The 18,290-nt window shown below is 47.6% G+C and overlaps 1 protein-coding gene across 1 annotated transcript in view; it reads right to left on the bottom strand.

The window, feature by feature from the left end:
- TMEM260 (transmembrane protein 260) overlaps window positions 1-18,290 on the bottom strand; it is a 374,961-nt gene that overhangs the window by 25,466 nt on the left and 331,205 nt on the right. Inside the window, exon 15 of the mRNA XM_069638070.1 lies at window positions 1,042-1,132. Within this exon, the coding sequence (XP_069494171.1) occupies window positions 1,042-1,132 (91 nt within the window). The remainder of the gene's footprint in view (window positions 1-1,041; window positions 1,133-18,290) is intronic.

Raw genomic sequence — 18,290 nt, 5'->3', positions numbered from 1 at the left:
AGAAGTGAGGGAGTGTGAAGCAAGAGATAATAGCGCAGAGGAGGGCAAGAAAGATAGTGGGAAAAGAGGGAGGAAAGGTCAAGGAGAGAGTGGGGGATAGGTGAAGGAAAAGACAGGCTGAGTAGAAGAGGGAAAGTGAAAGAAAGGAGTAGAGGTGGCCTCGACAAGCAGGGGAGAGACCATGGGAGATAAGGACGAGGAGAGGTGGAAGGAGGGCAGGTAGGGGAGTGTGTAGAGTTCCCAGAATATCAATACTAGGAAAGATCATTCTGTGGTAGAGGTAGATCCCCAAGGTTCCAACCGCAGACCCATTAGGTCCACCAGTCAACATGGTCCACTGCCATTGGAGGGGAAGCCTAAAACCCCCTGTTCTATATTTGAAAGAGTCTGATGCCCAACCCCCCTCCAGATGACTCGAGCAAATTACAAGCACTGGAGGAACAAGGCAGCATCCAAAGGGACAGGATAAATCTCAGACTTTGACTGTTTGCTGCCACGAAGGCAGTCATGCGGGAAAAAGAGGGAAAGATTCAGGGCCATGGTTCTAAAGATAGCACACCGATTTGTGAGAAACCTAAAGCCACCCTGTGGGCTCGGTTAAGCATGGTGTCTAATACAGTGGTTATGCTGCAGGAATACCCCATCAACACTATTTCATTAAGCAAGTTGTAAGACCCTGGTCCAAACACAAGACGGCCCACCATTCCTAGCATGCAAATCTAAAACAGTCACAAGCCAATACAAGATATATACACTCACACACACTGCATCTTGCGAATGACACGCTCCACAAGAGGCACTAACATAACAGCCTCAGGATCAAAACCCACTAAGGGCAACTCAGTCCCTCATCCAACAGATTGATTGGCGCTGGGTTGGGTAATAAAAGCCCTCCTTAATAATGTGCTGTGAAGTGGAGCAATCACCCATTCAAATGTGGTAACATTATCATTACCTTCTACCTAATAACCCAAGGCCGAGCTGCATCAATTGGACATTTGTAACACGTTAAACTGTAAAGAAAGGGGCGTAGCTTGATACCTTATAGGAAGTCCAGTAGAGTTCTGCTTTTACAGCCGAAGACAAATCGGCAGTTTCTGCAAGATGGAATATGAAAAAGGCTGTTTTCATTCTAGGAAATAAAAATAAAAAAAGCATCACCATCCCTGTGTGGTAACCTTTCAAATATTGCATATGCAAAATTAATGCCAATATCAAATAAGCTTTCGCAGAACCTACAACCAAAACTTGTGACACATAAATGTTGCCACAGTCATCCAAACCACAAAGATCCTTCAGACCAAAACCATTTTTTTACTAGCTTCAATCTCAACAAATTTCTTCCTTGGCGACTTTAACCTGCGTGGTACCCTATATCGCTCCTTTTCATTCTTTGTACTTGAAGAGCAAAATCAATAAAAGACCATGTGCCCTCAAAGAAACTGTGCCCCGGACAGCCGCCTGCTTCGCTTGCCTGAAGAAACAACCCTAGTCATAAAAGCTTCTTATGAATCAGTCTAATGTCCGAGTGTTGCTTCAAGACCATGATCGAAGCAGGGCTTGAAGGTCTCTGAAGGCCCTTGAGACTACAGTTGCAGTGCTGGTGGGGTTTATGCACCGAGGCAGGTAGAAGAACCAGTTGTGGAGACTCCAGGAGCCCACCACGGCACCAGTGTGTGAAAAGTATTGCCAGGTGTTTGAGGAGATTGAGGTGTACTCACCTGTAAATAGTTTCTTGTTATGAATCCTGAACATCTTCGGTTGATGAAGTCTAAAACGTGTAAGACCTATTAGAATGTGCATCGCAATAGACCTAATTGTGTCACGTGTGGATTGGGCCCTATCAATGCAGGACTAATACGAATCCAATTCAAAGAAGAATTTAGAGCAGGAGATGCAGGATTTAAAACCCAGGATTTTCAATTCAAGATAAAAAGAACCGCGCCGGAGAGGGAGATGGAGCCAGCCGGGGATGACGATGGCAGATTTTCTTTTGGCTCCTGGTGCTCCTCTGTTACTAAGTCTCCCACCTGTGGAGCGTGGTGTGAGAAGCCAGGAATGAGACATGGACACAGAGGACTCATGTTTTGGTTATAAACATTTATTAACACAAAAAGGGGGGTTGGAAAAGGCCTCACTGTCCCTTCTCTAGGAGGTATTTTCCCTACCTCAACCAAAACTAAGGGTCTCTCCTATGTCAAGATGTCCAAAATAATGCGCCCTGTGTCCGAAATTCTTTTCTATCACTCACATTCTAAAGTAACTCTAAAGTGTTAAGGGATAATGGGCCTCATTATGAGTTGACCTGTATACGGTGCTGGTAATACAGTGTACTGGCACTTTTACTGGACCGGCCAAGTATAGGTGTGCCTGAATACAGTTGCCGAAATCACCAGCACTTGTATCAATGCCCCTGTAATACCAGATGGCCACTAAACCCACGCTAGTAACACCGGCACAATGGTATTACCAGCAAACATTTGCTGGTAATACAGGCAAATGCTAGGCGGCGAAACCTCCACCTGAAAGCAGGTGGTAAATACCAGTAAATGCCTGCAGGTGGGGGAATGAGGCCACGGGTGCACCCAATGCATCCAGGTGCACTCAATTCAACATGGAGTAGAAAAAGGCCTCACTTTCAACAGACACACTTCCAATCACCACTGTGCTGCCACTGATTGCAGTCAGCATCAACATGCAGCGGCTCCAGGCCAACATAGAGCTGCAGGGGCTGGAGGATCAGCAGAGGGAGCAAGAGACAGTGGAGAGGAGGAGGAATGTGAGGAGGAGACGCCATGCAAGGCGTGCGCCCATACCCCGTGTAAGGGCCACACCATGGACCCTCACTGACATGCAAATCCTCATTCTGTACTGCCTTGACAGGGAGAGCATTGCATTTGTCCTCAACTTGATCCAGGAAGACACTGGGAGCAGGATCGGCATCAGGACAGCCATACCATCGCTGGTAAAGCTGGTGTCGTTCCTGCACTTCCTTGCCACGGGCACACTCCAACATACTGTGAGCCAGCTGCATGGCATTTCACAGCATTCTCAAAACCGATGGTCAGGTGCTGGACGCACTCCGGGGGCATGTGGGACACCACATTGTACTCCCCACCAGCATGGCAAGGGTGAACACCACCAAGGCAAGGTTCTATGCCATTGCACGCATGGCCAATATGGTGGCAGCCCTGGATTGCATGCACGTTGAGTTGGTGGCACCCCAGGCCTCGGAAGAAGTCTACAGAAAACGGAAGCAGTACCATTCACTCAATGTCCAGGTCACTTGTGATGCTGACCGCACGATCACCCACTGTTGTACCGGTTCCTTGGATCAACCCATGATGCCATAGGTCCTGAGGAACCGCACGCTGCCAGCGTACATGGAGGGGCACAGAGGTCAACATATCTGGGCATTGGGTGATTACATGTCCCATCACACTGACCCTGATGTTTGAGTGGCATGTGGGGGGTTGTCACCCACACCGACACTACATGCCCTGACAAGGCCACATAGACACAGGACCCACTCCCCCAATAGGCCAGCCACATTCACTGGACCACAGGTACCAGACTGCAACATTGCACATCCCACTATATTTATTTATTTCTTACATTTGTATAGCGTACAAAGCAGCCCTTGGGCATCGAGGCGCTGTTACTTGTGGGGAGCTTAGTTGCAGGGTAGGTACAGCTTGGAAATGCATTTACACGTTGTACAGGGTACAGAATGCTTTCTAGATACATTTCAGCGTTAATCGGGGGAAATAGGAGATTGTGGCGTACATCAGGCAAAAAGTGCAGTTTTTGACCCCCCCCCTTGCAGTCCCTATGCATGGACTGCAAGGGGGGGGGGGTGTTAGGGAGAATTCTCATTTCATGGCTAATTTCCCTTACCTTACCTGCATTGTATGATATTTGGACTGCACTGATAGGCCTCTCTCCCACTATAGCAGGGGTTCTGTCTCCTAATTGCATTGCATGATATTTGGACTGCACTGATAGGCCTCTCTCCCACTATAGCAGGGGTTCTGTCTCCTAATTGCATTGCATGATATTTGGACTGTATTGATGGGCCTCTCTCCCACTATAGCAGGGGTTCTGTCTCCTAATTGCATTGCATGATATTTGGACTGTATTGATGGGCCTCTCTCCCACTATAGCAGGGGTTCTGTCTCCTAATTGCATTGCATGATATTTGGACTGCACTGATAGGCCTCTCTCCCACTATAGCAGGGGTTCTGTCTCCTAATTGCATTGCATGATATTTGGACTGCACTGATAGGCCTCTCTCCCACTATAGCAGGGGTTCTGTATCCTAATTGCATTGCATGATATTTGGACTGTATTGATGGGCCTCTCTCCCACTATAGCAGGGGTTCTGTCTCCTAATTGCATTGCATGATATTTGGACTGTATTGATGGGCCTCTCTCCCACTATAGCAGGGGTTCTGTCTCCTAATTGCATTGCATGATATTTGGACTGTATTGATGGGCCTCTCTCCCACTATAGCAGGGCTCTGTCTCCTAATTGCATTGTATGATATTTGGACTGCACTGATAGGCCTCTCTCCCACCATACAAGTCTCTCAAATTTAGCAGGGGTTCTCTCTCCTAATTGCACTGTATGATATCTAGACTGCACTGATAGGCCTCTCTCCCACTGTACAGGTCTCCCACATTTAGCAGGGCTCTGTCTCCTAATTGCACTGTATGATATCTAGACTGCACTGATGGGCCTCTCTCCCACTATACAGGTCTCCCAAATTTAGCAGGGGTTCTCTCTCCTAATTGCACTGTATGATATCTAGACTGCACTGATAGGCCTCTCTCCCACTGTACAGGTCTCCCACATTTAGCAGGGCTCTGTCTCCTAATTGCACTGTATGATATCTAGACTGCACTGATGGGCCTCTCTCCCACTATACAGGTCTCCCAAATTTAGCAGGGCTCTGTCTCCTAATTGCACTGTATGATAGCTAGACTGCACTGATAGGCCTCTCTCCCACTATACAGGTCTCTCAAATTTAGCAGGGCTCTGTCTCCTAATTGCACTGTATGATATCTAGACTGCACTGATGGGCCTCTCTCCCACTATACAGGTCTCCCAAATTTAGCAGGGCTCTGTCTCCTAATTGCACTGTATGATAGCTAGACTGCACTGATAGGCCTCTCTCCCACTATACAGGTCTCTCAAATTTAGCAGGGCTCTGTCTCCTAATTGCACTGTATGATATCTAGACTGCACTGATAGGCCTCTCTCCCACTATACAGGTCTCTCAAATAATCTAACCGCGGGTCTCTCAAATAATCTAACCGCGCTTAGTTCAGTACCCACTAATCCTGAAAACCCGCCACTACCTAACTCAACTAAATTCCATACCCACAGACCACTAACACCCTAACCCCCCACACCTCCTGACAGTTTACCCTTAGGAAACACCCCCCACCCACCGACAGAAAGCAACACTGAGCCAGAGAACACCCCAGCGTAAACAGAGAAGGAAACCGAGGTCACGGCGACCGCACAACACAGCATAGAGGACCAACTACCACACTATGCCTGCATCTAGACTGGAAAATGGCCCGTAACAGAAAGGGACGCCGAGAAAGAGAACAAGACCGAGCAACAAGAGACGCGAACACACAACACCGACAGAACCCACAAGAAACAGCCCCATTGCAAGAAAACACGCCTAAAGCAGACACAACCTGAACAAAATCCACAAGAGAAAAATCCCTATACCTCACACCTTACCTCGCAACAACTACGGTACACCGACACCCCAACACAAATGCGAATCCCTAATACTACGACTTTCAGTAAACCACAAAACCAACCTGAAATTCATACTGATATACAGACCACCAACCTACGATGCGACTTTCATAGACGCCTTCACGGAAGCAATCACTACCCTAGCCATCAAGCACGACCATCTGATCATCCTTGGAGATTTCAACATTTGGTTCGACGAAGAAACCACAACCACACAAAAATCATTAACCGCCCAACTAGCAACCATGAACCTGCAACAACTAGTCAAAGGAGCAACCCACTCAGCAGGGCACACACTTGACGCAATCTTCGCCAACAAGGATCTCATCACCACGGCACCCCCAATTCAAATACTTTGGAGCGACCACCTCATTATTCCGTTCATAATCACAACGGCCGCTCCGACAAAAAAGCAACAAGAAAAACAACCCATCGTGATGGAAAGAAACTGGAGAACCATAAAAAACTCCAACCTAACCGAGCGCCTAGAACTAAGCAAACCACAAGCATCAACAATGGAAGAAGCAGACCTAGACAAAAAAGTTGCCCTACTTCATACCTGGATCACAACAACCCTTGACGACATCGCCAAAGAAAAGCCTTTCACCCCATCACGCAAGAAAACATCAGCAAAATGGTTCACCCCACTACTCAACGCCATGAAAAGGAAAAACCGAAAACTAGAAGCTGAATGGAGGACCAACAACACCACTGCAAACAAAATGAAATTCCTACAACAGATCCGCGCATATAAAAAGGAAATACAAAAAGCGAAGAGGAAACATTACGACAACCGAATCACCAGAGCACCAAACGCTCAAAAAGAACTATTCAAAATTATAAACGAAATAAAAAACCTGCCGGCCTGCAACAACACACCAATCCCATCGACGAAACTCTGTGAGGACCTCAGAGACCACAAAAACAAAATAACCTCCATCCAACACACCATACGAAACAATCCGAGCGTCCACAACTCAAACCCCACCGACACAGACGAGGAACACACAAACAAGCTACGAAACTTCCCAGAAATATCAGTTGAGGCTTTCGTCAAACTGGTAAACCGAAGCAACAAATCAGGCTTTCCTGAAGACCTTTGCCCTCCGGACATATACAAAACAATTCTCAAACAAGGAACCCCCATGGAATACCACAGGAATCTCCTCAACCTCTCAATCTCAACAGGCAAAGTACCACAGGCTTTCAAAACGGCTTACATCAAGCCACTACTTAAAGACACAACAGGAAACGTGGAGGACCCATCTAACTACAGACACATCTCCAACATACCCTACACAGCCAAACTGCTAGAAACGTACGTCTACCAAATAACCCAAGAATTCATAGAAGAGCACTGCCTACTAGACCAGGCACAAGTTGGCTTTAGACCCATGAGAGGAACAGAATCGGCTCTCCTCTCAATATGGGACGACCTAAAAACAAACGCAGACTCAAACAACAGCACCGCCCTGATTCTCCTTGATCTGTCTGCAGCCTTCGACACCGTCAACCACGCCATCCTCATAAAGAGATTAGAAGGACTAGGGATAACGGACACTGCCCTACTATGGATCAAATCCTTCCTAACAAACAGAACAGAAACAATATGGATGAAACCTTCTAAATCCAAACCCAGAGTCTCCACGTGCGGAGTACCACAAGGATCATCCTTCTCCCCACTTCTATTCAACATCTACATGTACCTATTAATCAAACTCATCAAAAAACACGGCCTCACATGCTACAACTACGCCGACGATACGCAAATAATCTTCAACATACAAGACACCCGAGAAGAAAGCACCCCACTAGAGAATTGCCTTTGAGACATATTCAACTGGATGAACCTCAACCATCTCAAAATCCACCCAGGTAAAACAGAGATAATGATTGTTTCAAAAAAGGGAGGAGACATCAACTACATCCCATGGCCAAGAGAGCTTGGCACCACACCAGAACCTTCATCTACGGTAAAAAACCTGGGGGTCCTGATGGATAACAACCTCACCCTGGAGCCACAAGTAAACTCAGTAATCAAGAAATGTTTCTTCCTCCTGCGAGCAGCGAAAAGGATCCTACCGTTCCTTTCGTTCGCCCACAAAACACTTACCATCATCGCTCTGATCATGTCCAGAGTAGACTATGCCAATAGCTTATACATGGGCATGCCCGAACGACTTCTAAAAAAACTGCAACGCACACAAAATGCAGCAGCCAGACTTCTCCTCAAGCTACCCAGAAGAGAACACATCACACCCGCGCTAAAAATACTACACTGGCTACCGCTGAAACAGCGAATAAAGTTCAAAGCCATGTGCATCACGCACAGAGCAATACACAAACAAGGCGCAGAATTCCTAAGCGCAAAACTGCGCCTACATCAACCGACAAGAACACTAAGATCAAGCACAGACATACGCCTGGAACCAAAACCCTACAACAGGAAAAAATTCGGAGGATCGTCTTTCTCTCACCAGGCACCCAAAACTTGGAACGACCTACCTAAGAATATACGGAATACAACAAACCACCTAGCATTCAGGAAACTCCTCAAATCATGGCTCTTCAAAGCATAACCACCACGGAGACGCACCGGAATGCCCATACACTAAAACAATGATGAAAATAACCCCAACTTCGGCCACTCTCAAATTGAACAAACGCTCAAGCCAAAGAACCAACCACTCGACAGAGCATAAGACATCATGGAAGACAGCTGCAAAGGAAGGCTACAGAGACTGACCACCTAACTAGACCCAGACGAAACCTAGACCTACACTCTCCCGCTCTTACGCACCGGACGAACACAGCCAGACTGGCAGACGCATCTAGATAGACGTTGGCCTGCGTCGCATGTGGATAGGACTGTTCGAAGGATAACACGCCCGCGCCTAGGAAACGTGAATGCTAGCTTATGCCACAATCAAAGCCATGAACACCAACCTGCGTGGCGTTCGGATGGAGTTGTGAACGCTAGCTTGCCCACTCCTGGACCGATCTCTAAACACTAGCCTGCCCCGCGACCAGATAAAAGTGTGAATGTTGGCATGATCACACCAGTATGGAGCCCCAATCATTGGCCTGCGCCGCGCATAGATGGGAATGAGAGGGCCAACAAGTGCCACTCTCCCCAGAACCGCGAGTACTAGCATTGGTAAAGGTCAGGTAACCCACTAACCAATAAGCTCAAACTCTGCATACTTATCTCACTCAAAAACTCACACAACCATCTCTCGCACAACAAACCGCACGCACTTCACAACACTGCAACAACACATAAACCGGAACAACAGCACACGTGGACTGACTCCAATCCGATACCTGCACCAAAGCTCAGCACCCGGTGTATACTGAGTTGAAGCTGCCAACAGCACACCACTTCTCTCACTATCCTACTCCCTTCTTCAACCTACTAACCCATCCCACCTTTATCGTTTGCAGATCCGCCTGAGCGCCTGGGGACCAATTCCGTTGGTGACGGTGCGCGGTACAAATACCTTTAACATTTAACATTTACCTAGTGAGTCCCTCAGCAGCTTTGCTGGATCTCTGGAGTTGTTTCTTTTCACTTGGTAAGAGTGTTCGCTTTTCCCCCACTCTTACTTGTATTTTGCTATGTGTTTTTACCTGTTTTTGGTGATAGTGTACCCTGGAGTACACCACTTCAGTAGCCCCCTTCTTTTGTGTGTCACACAGCACCTTCCGTGCAGTGACACAGGGTTGTTGTTCAGACTTCCCACCGACTCCATTTCTGAGGCTGACTACTGTCCCCCAGAAAAGGGTAAAGTTACCATTAACTTTACTTAGTCAAATTAACCACACATCGAGTACACCCCATCTTACATGGAGTGCTGGAAAGGGTTACTCCTTAGCCCTTTTTAATCTGTACCTCCTAGAGCATCGTTTCGCTCTTAACATTTAGACATGGCTGGTGGCAGTGGTATCTACCCTTATTTTCTACCGCGGTTATCTTATATATTGTTGTAATATTGTAGGCTATTGTGTTAGCCTCGAACTTAAACACGCTGGAGCAAATGCTTTTTCTTTTGGCTCCGTTGCGGTTTATTCGCCATTTCTTTTTGTTAAACTCCTTCTTGTGTTTTACTTTGCGCTGCAAACCAGGTTTGCTTTCTTTGTTCACTGTCTTTTGGCATGCTTCTGCCAAGAAGCCCTCCTCAAGGAGCCTGGGTGTCTAGGTGGGCTGAATGTGAGGGAGGGGTGTAGTCAGTGGTGGAAATGGAAAAAATGTGCTGGGGGATCCCACAAGTGGGGGAGGAGTTGGGGGGCACAGGGGGCGTGGTCTAGAGGGGCGGGGTTGGTAGTGGCCATCCGATCAAATAAATACTTTAAAAAAAAGAAAGAAAAATAAGTGCCCACAACGGTAACATTGCCTTTTACCTCCGACCAGGGCTTTAAGTGGGACGGGGCCTGCCCGGGCTCAGCCCCGGCAGGCTCCGAAATTTCCTTTGAGGTGGGGCCCTGTGTGGCCCACTAATCTCTCCTGCCAGCCCCGGCCACTACACGAAAAGGATTTTTTTCTGAAGCCTGAAGCTCTCGCTCGTGTGCGAAAGCTACAGGCTCCAGAAAAAAATGCCTTTCAACCGTAATGGTGGCGCCGCACCTGCGAGCCATCCCTTTAAGCAGGAGATGCCCGTGGGCCGGCGCCACCATTATGGAGAAAACGCGAGGCCGCTGGAAGCTGAAGCCGTTTTCCTGGAGACTTAAACTCGTGGAGTTTTAGTCTTCAGGAAAACAGCCTCAGCTTCCAGAGGCCTCATACCCCTTCAGCCTTAATGGTGACGCTGCCCCTACGCAGCTGGCAAGGGGCAGCGCCACCATTAAGGCTGAATAGGCGAAGCCCTGTCCCCTGCCAGGCAAGCCTATAGAATATAAATGCAGAGATCAACACCCTCTCCCCACTGGGGAGAGGGTGTTGATCACTACAAAAGGTTGCCTGGCAGGGGTGCCAGTAGCCCATTGAGCCGGGGCTCGTCAGGGGGGCGTGGCCTAACGAGCCCGCAGGACCCCTGCAGTTAGGCCAGACCCCCTTGATGAGCCCTGGCTCATTTTGTTGTGCGAAAAAAAGAAAAAGAAAAAAAAAAACACCCGCGAGGGCAGCATTTACGCGGCTCTGACACTGGTGTGTAAAGCACAATGCTCGCTACATGTACAACGATTCCTTTCAGTTGTACATGTAGTGAGCATTGTGCATTACACATCAGTGCCAGAGCTGCGGTAAACGGCAAATGCTGCCGTCGCGGACGCTTTTTCTTTTCTTTTTCTTTTTTCCAGCACGGTTCATGGGCTTGGGCGTTGACTCTGGCCGGATCCCGAGATCCGGCTACACATCTGGTGCCGGATCTCGGATCCGCCGAGAGCCGGCCCAATGACCAGCACTGGGTGTAGTCAACCCCGGCACAGGGTATCCTAGGAAACCCAAGTCGCACTTGTTCATGATTGGCTAAGGTGGTTGTCCGGGCTGGACAACCCCCCTCCTGGGTGATTGACAGCCAGGCTGTGTGAATGGGGGATTTTTGCATAAAAGGCAGGTCTCTTGGGCTGGAAGTCAGAGAGTCGCCACTGGAACTACAAGGAACCGAAGAGAAGCAGAGGAAAGGTCGACTGCTGCAACTATCCCGTCCCGTTGAAGCCCTGCTGCAGTCCTGAGCTATCTACCTTTCAACGACTAAGAGAAGATCCAGTCTGGAGTCTTCTTCCCTTGAGCCTGGTGGGGATAACCAGCTCATCTTCTTCAGCCAGAGGTCCCCTTCGTGGTCGAAATCGCTGCACACTGCTGTAGTGGTCCGGATAGCCACCTGAAGAGCCTCTCCTGTTTTTAAGGAGTGCACCTCTTATTCATGGTCGCTGCTGCTGGCCTCATCCCTGTGTGGTGTAGACCCCCTTCATCGTCGTCCTTCGTGCCGAATTCAGGAATCGTGGGTCTACAGGAAACTACCAGGAACAACTGCCGTGGTACCAGCTTCTTCTTTGAAAAGGTACTGTGTCCTGCTTGAGGAATTTTGGGTGAAATCCCTATTTCTCGCTTATAAGGCTTGCCCTTATTTTTCCCTCCTTCTTTTAACTTTTGCTTCCGAACATTTGACAATATCTAAAGTACTCTTGGTAACTTTGAATCGCAAACTATCCGACTTGTGATCCTCAACACAGGAACCCGGTTCCACTTGACACTGGCTCCGGCCTCTTGACTCTTGTATTTCTGCCTATGAGTGTTCTTCGATTCTGTCTGCCTAACTAACATATTGCCTATGATTTTTGCCCCCAACTCGCTCTGGGTATCTCAGGTGCTAAGTGTGTTTTTGCCCCGGTAGCATTTCTTGCCACGGATACGTGTTTATTTATTAGACCGAACGGTCAAAAAGTGATCGCAATCGTATTCACAGTAACGTGTATTGTTCCATAATACCGGTTCTCTCAAACACAGGGTACTTACCTTGATTCCTACCGTACAACGTGAATTGGTCAGTTGTAGTGTATTTAACGTGTGGTTTTAAATTTAACAAAGTGTTGTGTTGATAACGAATGGTTTTAAAATAAATGTACTTACATTTTTCTACCTGAAACCTTTAGTCAGTGTTTGCTTGAGTCACATTAACTGTGGTCCCTTTGTGTAATCTCTTCTACTGCTCATATACTCTTGAACTGCTACCACTTTAACATAGTAGTACAGGCTTGTACCAAAAGTAAAACTTGTATTGCCACCTGTAGTCTTAATTGTGTGTAGGGGTCCCTAAGGGCACTTCACGGAATTCTGCCTAACAGAGGGCTTGCCCACCTAAGGGCGCCAAAGTATGTCAGGGGGTGGGGGGCACTAAGAGCCATCAATGAGGTGAAAAGGCAGCAATATACACGATGACCAAGGTTACCGGCCATAAAAAGTTGAACCACACATCCTATAAACACACACAAATAGAACTGTTGGTAACATTGCACACTGGGTGTTTTTGAATGTCCTGCCCAGCCCCAGACGCCCTTGTGTGAGCTCAGGGATTGGGGAACAACTGCAGGCATCGCCCACCAATAACAATTGATCCCATGGGGTGTACATCATGTCAAGGCCTGCATAACACTGTCATACATGAAATGTCACCATGATGAACTGCAACTGAGGGACATAACACTGGCAATTGACATGGCATGGCTTGTGACCAGAGCATCATGTATATGAATTTATCAACTGATACACACAGACGAGACGCACGTGTAAACCGGACCCCCATCATGAACCATGCATGGGAGCAATGCACAGGCTCAAACCACACAACATGGCATGGTGACCTGACCTGTGAAGCACCAGCCATGGAAGCTACGACTGTCGGATTTGTGCAAGATGTGCCATGCCAGATCAACCCTCCCACCCTTGAGTAGTTGACTCCTCATGCAAAGGCCGTAATGTGATTAAGTGTATTTAGATCACATGTGACGTACATGCACATGCTGACTATTGAGAAACTGCAGTAACAATGAACACATTCACAGTTCACCTTGATAGACACCTATGCCTCTCCCCCTTGCAGGTCACTCCAGATACCTGCAGCTTCTCTGGCTGACTCCTCCTCTGAGGAATCCCCAGACGCCACAGGAGGTGGCATACATCTGGGCCCACATCAGGACCAGGGTGACAATTGAGCGTACCTTTGGCCTGTGGAAGGCCCGCTTCCGATGTCTTTACCGGCTGGGGGTGCGCTCATGTACAGGCCGGACAAGGTGGGAAAGATGGTGCTGGCATGTGCCAGGTTAAACATTTGCATCCAGCGCAACATACCCTTGCCCCCGGATGTGGACATGCCACCCCTGAGGAGAATGAGTGTTGTTCGCAGGTGACACACATGTCCACAATGTGTATGCAGAGGCCTGGCTTGGGCGACTGGCTCTTCAGGAACTCATCGACAACAAATGTTGATGTTGACACACAATATCACTACCCTTGAACCTTTGTGGAGTGACTTGGAACAATAAACACATTTACTCAATGATGCATGTCCACACTTTGCTGCAAGTGAAATCTTTTATCCAACTACGTGCTACATAAAGCAAACATCCCCACCCTCAGCACACCCTCCGCAAACAACCACCCTCAGCACACCTTCCCCAAGCAACCACCCTCAGCACACTCCCCCCAAACAACCTAACTCAACTACACCCAATCAATGTTCATGAGTAATTTCTGGGGCTACTTGGAGTGAGGTGGTGAGGTGGCACAATGAACAGCGTCTTGAGGTGCTTTTGAGTAAGCCCTCAGTGGGTATTGCAGAGGTGGACTCAGACCCCTGGACAACGATATATTGCAGATTCAACTGAATTGCTTGGTTAAATGACTCTGCTGATGAGGTAGAATTGGTGTGTTGATGCACCCTTTGGCCAAGTGTCACCATGGCGGCATTGGCATAGCCCAGGGAGCACGCAATATACGCCGGGTGCATCCCTGCAGGCAGTCCCTCATCGCCAGCATTTCATTGAGCTGTTGGCACGCAAATGTGTGGATGTTCGCCTGCTGCCTCTCTGTTGTCCAGCCTTACCCGTTTTGCCCGCAAGGAGTACTCAGCCAATGGGGGCGGACTGTGCGGACTTGGGGGCGGAGCTTGGCTGAAGTTAGGTGCTCTGTCACCCTCATACTCATTGTCCTCCTCTTGCCCTTTGTTAGAAGGCACATGGGTCCTGCTGAACGGTGCCATGGGCCGTAGTCCATGTGATGGGGATGCAGGGATGCTGGTATGCTGGCATGGATGGTGTCCTCCTCGGGGAACGTTAAGATCTCCACAATGGTGGTAGGTGGAGGTGGTGGCAGTGCTGCTGCAGGTGTCGGTGCTGCCGCCGGTGTTGGTGCTGGTGGCAGTGCTGCTGCAGGTGTCAGTGCTGGTGTCAGTGCTGGGCCCGGTTTGGCCTGTGCAGGCGTGGGGGCAGTTGCAGTGGCTGCGTTCGAGGGTCCAGCCTCTTCGTTGTCCGAGGACAGTGTACCTGTTGGAAATGTAAAGACATGTTGTTAGTTTGCAGAGATGTCTGTGGGCTTGCATTTCACTCATGCCACAATGTGTGTGTGCCAAAGTTAATACGTGGGTGCTATTGCTCAGATGAGTGCCAATGCTTATGGGGTGCTGGTGGTGCCTTCTGAGTGTGTACACTATGCATGCATGTGCATGGTTACGTTCAACCACATCCATTGACACGTGTCTGTGTGTGCGCTCAATGCCCATTTGTTGTGTTCCTGACATGTTTCTAACCGTTTGCCATGCTCATTTTTTGAAACTATGCTGGTGGATGCATGAAATTGGGTGGTGGGGTGTGGACATGCACATCTACATGCAGTTGTACTTACTGCCATCACATTGGGTCCTTACTCCGGCTTCAGCGCTTCCTATTCCATCCATATACAGGATACTGCTGGCTCTCTCCTCCCAGGGCATGAGGCGAAGGGGGTCCACTGTGCCTCCTCCGGTGGTTGTACACTCCCTCCTGTGCTTGGCGATGAGGCCATGGACCTTGGCCTTGAGGTCATCCCACCTCTTTCTGCAGTCCCTGTTGGTGCGGGGGACAGTTCTAACAGCCGTCACACCTGACGCAACTTCAGCCCATATGGCTGTCTTACGCTGGATGCTGGTCTTTCTCTGCCTACTCCCAAAAATGTCTTATACATGCAGGACTACCGTGACTACCAATGCAGTGAGCTCTGCATCTGAAAACTTGGGCTTTCTGAGCTAGGGATCTGTGGCCTGGGTCCTTTTCTCCTGTGCCATGTTTCTTCTTTGCTTCTGGACCTGGATTTCTGCAGGAACAGGGAGATTCTGATGGTTTGCGTTTTTTACAATGGCCATTGCGGTCCTTCCTGTTCCAGCAGTGATGCTGTTTCCGGCATCGGAAACAGGTGCTGTCACGATTTGCCGATTTTACCGGCAGTCTTGATGCCAGTAACTGTATTAGCAGCACTTATCTGCCTGTGTATCTAACGCTTTGCCATTGTTGCCGGTATTGCCGTTTCTGTAGGTGGAATGTGCCCTCGCCCACAGCTCATACTACGTTGGTAAATCTGACACATGACCCGCTGGAGATGCTAATAACAGCATGTCAGTATTCTTGCCGTTTTACCAGCAAACTCGGAATGCGGCTCAATGCTTGGCCTTGAAAGGTGCACAAATGTTCAAAGAAAGATGTAATTCCAATACAAAAGTTCTTAATAGATAATATTCATGGGAATGGCTGCCTCAGGTCTCTCTTTACCAACACAACAGTACAACAAAAGTTCTTTATAGCCCCAGAGGATATCGCCCTCCTCTTGGCATTGCAGTTCAGGTTTGGGGAAATGTTCTTGCTTCCCCAGGTCTGTTCAAGAAACATCCAAACTCCTACGGGCATGTATCTTCCTCAACACACAAATTAAATAGAACACAACTTGTATGCAAGTCCCAGCTTTATGCGATACATCAAGGCATGAATTCGTTTTCCAAAATTGATTAGCAGTTTGCCAAATAAAATGTTCTTGATTAGCAAAAAATCCATTTCAATTGCAATGTTGTACTAATATTGTTAACGCCACCACAAGTTACTTTTACCATACAAATGAACAACAATGCAGCAGTTGTGTGGACCACACACTGGACTACTGGAGTAAGACATAAGTGAGATAAGTCAGACCTTGCAAATTCTTTAAAATTCCACTAGACCTGCATGTCGAGTAACTTAGTTTACCCACTCGACAGAAGAGAAATGCATTAGACCCATGGCAACGGATGACAACAAATTTAAATGTGCTTTCTGTAAAATGGTGCATGTTGCCACAATACTACTTTAGTTGGGCACAGTGAAACTTTAATTTGACATGCATTGCAAACTAAGTCGAGTTTAAATACAAGTTTCAAACATCCCCTGCCAATGTTACTGGCCCTTCAGCAGCAAGTCCAACATTGGAATATCCTGCAAAAGTGAGTATAGGACATTGCTGCCATGTATGGTCCATTCAAGCAATTGGGATGGATTGTAGCAGCTAAAAAAAAAAAAGGTTGTTCCAGACAGAGCGATATGGCTCCATTGTGCTTGAATATTTGCATAATTGCACATACCGCAAGGTTTGGCTCTTAGAAATAAGCCAAGGCTTTTCCTTGATAATAAAAACATTGTGATCAATGGCGCTGCATTTCTAACAAATGCGGATGCGACTGGGTTTTTTTTGATAATTGAAACCGCAAAAGAAGTGTCAGAAAAACTAGTAATGAAGCTAGGGAATATACAGGAGGAAATCACAAAGTTGCTCTCTGTCGTCTTTTAAAAAAAGACTGGAAGAAATTAAAGAAGAAATTGTGGAATGCAAAGAATTTCAAACGCTTGAAAGAGTTCAAAGGGTGATAAAGGATATGGAAACTTTTTTTCATAAGGATGCAATAACATATACCAGCTAAGGGTATGAACATGGAAATGGAAGAGGCGGTCAGATGGGGGAATCTGATATGAGAAAACTATCAGTAAGATTCTGTTTCTGTGAAACGTCTGTGAGGGACCAGGAATGAGACACGGACACAGAGGAGACCTGTTTGTGGCTACAAACCTTTATTTAAAAAAATGGAGGCTGGAAAATGCCTCACTATCCGTAATCAAGGAGGAATTTCTCTACCTCAACCAAAAAACTAATGGGTCGGTCAGTGTCAAAATGTCCAAACAAAGAATCAGTCCTGTGTCCGTAATCCTACTCCAAGTAACACCAAGGTGAAAAGGGTACGGTCTCTTGTTTTCTTAAAGTGTTCAAATAACCAAAGTTTCAACATAAAAGTTCCAATCCAACAAAGGTTTTCACACAGATAGAATATTGACTTCCTTCAGGGAAATCAGTCCTTTCCCCAAGCTTTCTCTTCACCTCCAATCCTTGAGGTATCCTTCTTCTTAAGGACTTTTGCTTTCCTTCATGTACTTTATTCACTGTTCACAATTACAAAGATACTGGGTCTCATTCTAAGTTTGCCAGTCTGTTGTTTTTGGACCGGCAAACTACAGGTTTGCCTGCCGGAACCACTGTGCCCGACAGGTCTGACCTTGCTGGGCACAGTGGTCACGGCAGGCAAAGCCATCACGGAAGTACCGGCACCATTAGCAATTGTGCCGGTGCTTCCGTGCTCCCCACTCCCATAGAGTCCTATGGGGAATTACAATTTGCCGGCGCCTGACATCCCGGGCTGCCATGGTTGTAATCCCACAGTGGCACCAGGAAGTCGGGCGCAGGTAAATATTTACGGGTCCAGCACAACCCGCCGGTATCACCGGCACAGTTACCGCCGCACCTGTAATGAGGCCAATTGTCTTTCTTGAGATCCTTCTCTTACAGTTCATAATTCTCAAGAGCATGAACTTTCCTTGAGACACATCACAATTTGCATCCACACTTATCTTCACCGGGTATACTCTTCTGGCAGGACTTTGTTCCACAAAACATTAACTTGACTTCTTCAGTTAGGATTTAAATGACAAACTCACAACTTTGTCAACAAAATGCTTTTATTCATTTAAT

This window comes from Ambystoma mexicanum, chromosome 14 (assembly GCF_040938575.1).
Source record: "Ambystoma mexicanum isolate Mex_15411 chromosome 14, UKY_AmexF1_1, whole genome shotgun sequence".
In the NCBI taxonomy this organism is placed as follows: domain Eukaryota; kingdom Metazoa; phylum Chordata; class Amphibia; order Caudata; family Ambystomatidae; genus Ambystoma; species Ambystoma mexicanum.
Note: the sequence above shows the minus strand (reverse complement) of the source record. Positions and strands in the feature narration are given on the sequence as shown.